At 38.2% G+C, this 2,457-nt stretch overlaps 1 protein-coding gene across 3 annotated transcripts; it reads left to right on the top strand.

Moving 5' to 3' along the window:
* Window positions 1–768: 768 nt before the first annotated feature.
* LOC119646150 lies at window positions 769–1,628 on the top strand. Of its 3 annotated transcripts, none has more exons than XM_038046517.1 (3): window positions 769–918; window positions 1,032–1,346; window positions 1,402–1,628. In XM_038046517.1, the coding sequence occupies exons 1-3, from the start codon at window positions 850–852 to the stop codon at window positions 1,594–1,596; spliced, it is 579 nt and encodes a 192-aa protein (XP_037902445.1). In that variant the 5' UTR covers window positions 769–849; the 3' UTR covers window positions 1,597–1,628. The 3 variants fall into 3 exon arrangements, with proteins under 3 accessions (XP_037902445.1, XP_037902446.1, XP_037902447.1); XM_038046518.1 differs by having other exon boundaries at window positions 780–918; window positions 1,005–1,346; XM_038046519.1 differs by having other exon boundaries at window positions 782–918; window positions 1,014–1,346.
* The last annotated feature ends 829 nt before the right edge of the window (window positions 1,629–2,457 follow it).

A 2,457-nucleotide genomic window follows, 5' to 3' on the forward strand; every position in this document is an offset into this window, starting at 1 on the left:
TCGCAACATTCGAAATAAATTTCGAAAACCATAACCATCCCGAGGTTGCCAAGGAAAAGCTGCGCGAAATCTATGGGAAAAGTGGGGATAATGAGACTTCAGCATCAGACACGATTCCGAACTATGTTTATAAAGTTAGGCCCACATCAACACATCTGAATCACTCCTGGCGGAAAGAGTATTCGCCGCCCAGTAGAAGACGTAGAGTTTGGTTCTGCTACTAGCCACAGAACCAGGTGGTTTCTATTTATGTTGATCTACCTTTCTTTGAAACATCATTGACATTTCTCGGAGCGGCAGCGTTGGTTTCGGCGAGTCAGTTCCATGATAAATGCAATAGCAACGGTCGTGGATTGGCTCGGGGAATGGCACTGTGGTGACGCTAGATAATAGAAACGCCTTTAATTCGGCACCTTGGATACCGTGGATGTCAGTGGTTATTTAGCTTGATTAATGAAGATGTATCTCTTGGATGACGTGCTGAAATAACACAGCAGCCGTTCCTTAAGTTTCCGTGTTGAAGCCCTTTTTGCACGGTTAATCGCGAGGAGGATATGCAGCATTTATAATCCGGGAGGGGCGGCTGAGTCCATACACTGATCACGTATTGAAAGATCACGTATTGAAAGATTGGAATGTGGAGAGGAAAACAATATTAAGGCTAATTCCGATAATAAAATAGTTGTTGCCAGCGAGATTTTCATTGAGATTACGAAACATACATTTGTAAAAAATTGGAATAATTTCCTATTATTTAACTCGGCTGAATTCATTGTACTTCTGTATGGACCATTAGACATCAGACAGCCTCGTGGAGCGCACTCAACCTACAGATTTAGTTTCAGTGAAATGTTTGCGGAAAAACCTTTAGTTTTTCTATTTTTCTTGAACTTGATAGGGTGCTCCAAAGGTTTAAATGTGAGTTCTAAATATAATTATTCTACAAGTGAACGTTTGGGATTATATTCAAGCTGGAATTTCACTTTTCGATATGCTAAGTTAAGATTGTTTAGTATCTATTATAATTTCAGCCCATGTTTTGTGCAAGACTAGTTTCAGTCAAAGAATGGAACGATTACAACTACGTGAATTTCACGATCTCTCCCCAAACAGTAAATTCGACAATAAAATATGACCCCACAATCGACGTAAAGCAGGATGTTATGCAATGCTATATTGCAATTGAAGGCTACATGGAATCGAAAGGAAGAAAGTTGACGGTCGTTAATGAAGTATTAGATTTGTGCGCAATATTTGCGGGGAAGGAGATGAATATAATGACTCTTTTGATTCTCATGCCGTTTCGGCAGGTGCGGACTATGCCCCAGAAATGTCCTGTAAAAAAAGTAAAATACAAAGTAGGTCTGAATCATTGATCTTATAATGATTATAAACTTTTAGGGTTTTTACTTCGCCAAGGATGTGGTCATGGACACCAGCCAGTACCCAACAGTTTTACCTGAAGCTGTATTTACTGTAAAAGTTAAATTAATGTTGAATCAAAAAGATGACATGAAAACAGTTTATAGAGCAACTGTTGTTGGTCAAGCGAAGCGTATATCTAGACGGAAGTCTTGCTCAAACATTAAAGTTTGACACTTGTCACCATACAAACATCTTAAAATTTATTAATTGGTTTTACTATAATACTAAAAGTATTAGACTTCAATAAGCATAGTAAACATTAAGTTCGACAGTTTTTTTGTTAAACGGTTTAATATCTTCTGGATTTTGCTACTGAGCTTACCGATTCAAGCAAGTTGTATAGCATATGAAATAGATTTAAGCAAGACCTGGCAAACAATTCAGTTGCTATGTTCTATGGAACAATTCCAAATTTTTTTCTAGTGATCAGTCTCATTTAATTGACAAAGCTGAAGTGCTGACTGACTAGAAACAGTGCAAGGTCGTCTAGTATTTAACAAGTGATCCCATTAGAATTAACACTAATCATACATTTTTTTCAGAAGTCTCAGTAAAAAGTTTCCTTCCGCGTTGACCATTACAATTCGTTGTAGGGGCATGTACAGTGATATTTGGGTAAACGTTCCCTAACGTGAAGTAACAAAAAGCAGTTGAAGGAATTCCGTCAATAAGAATAATTTGCCCAGCAATGATTTCATAATTTTCAAGATCACTAACACTTTGTCGTTTTGCTAGTTAAGTCGCGACTGCCGGAGATCAGGTTTGTGGGGTTAGCCCCAATCGCGAGTAGGTGAATGCAAGATCTGTGTCTTGCGCCACATTTACCCACTTCATTTCCATGTAATGAACAAGTAACCAGATTTCCGATAGGCGTTAGTTTCGTGCAAAATTGTCATAACGATGAAAGTGACGCCGACTGTATTAGCTGATAGTCAAAACAATTGCGAATGGCAGTTGATACTATTTTTACCATTTTTCAAAAGAGGAAAGCGTTATCACAAGCAATAGGAAAACAGATGCAAAGTGCAGCGA

The sequence above is a fragment of the Hermetia illucens genome, chromosome 1 (assembly GCF_905115235.1).
Source record: "Hermetia illucens chromosome 1, iHerIll2.2.curated.20191125, whole genome shotgun sequence".
Lineage (NCBI taxonomy): Eukaryota > Metazoa > Arthropoda > Insecta > Diptera > Stratiomyidae > Hermetia > Hermetia illucens.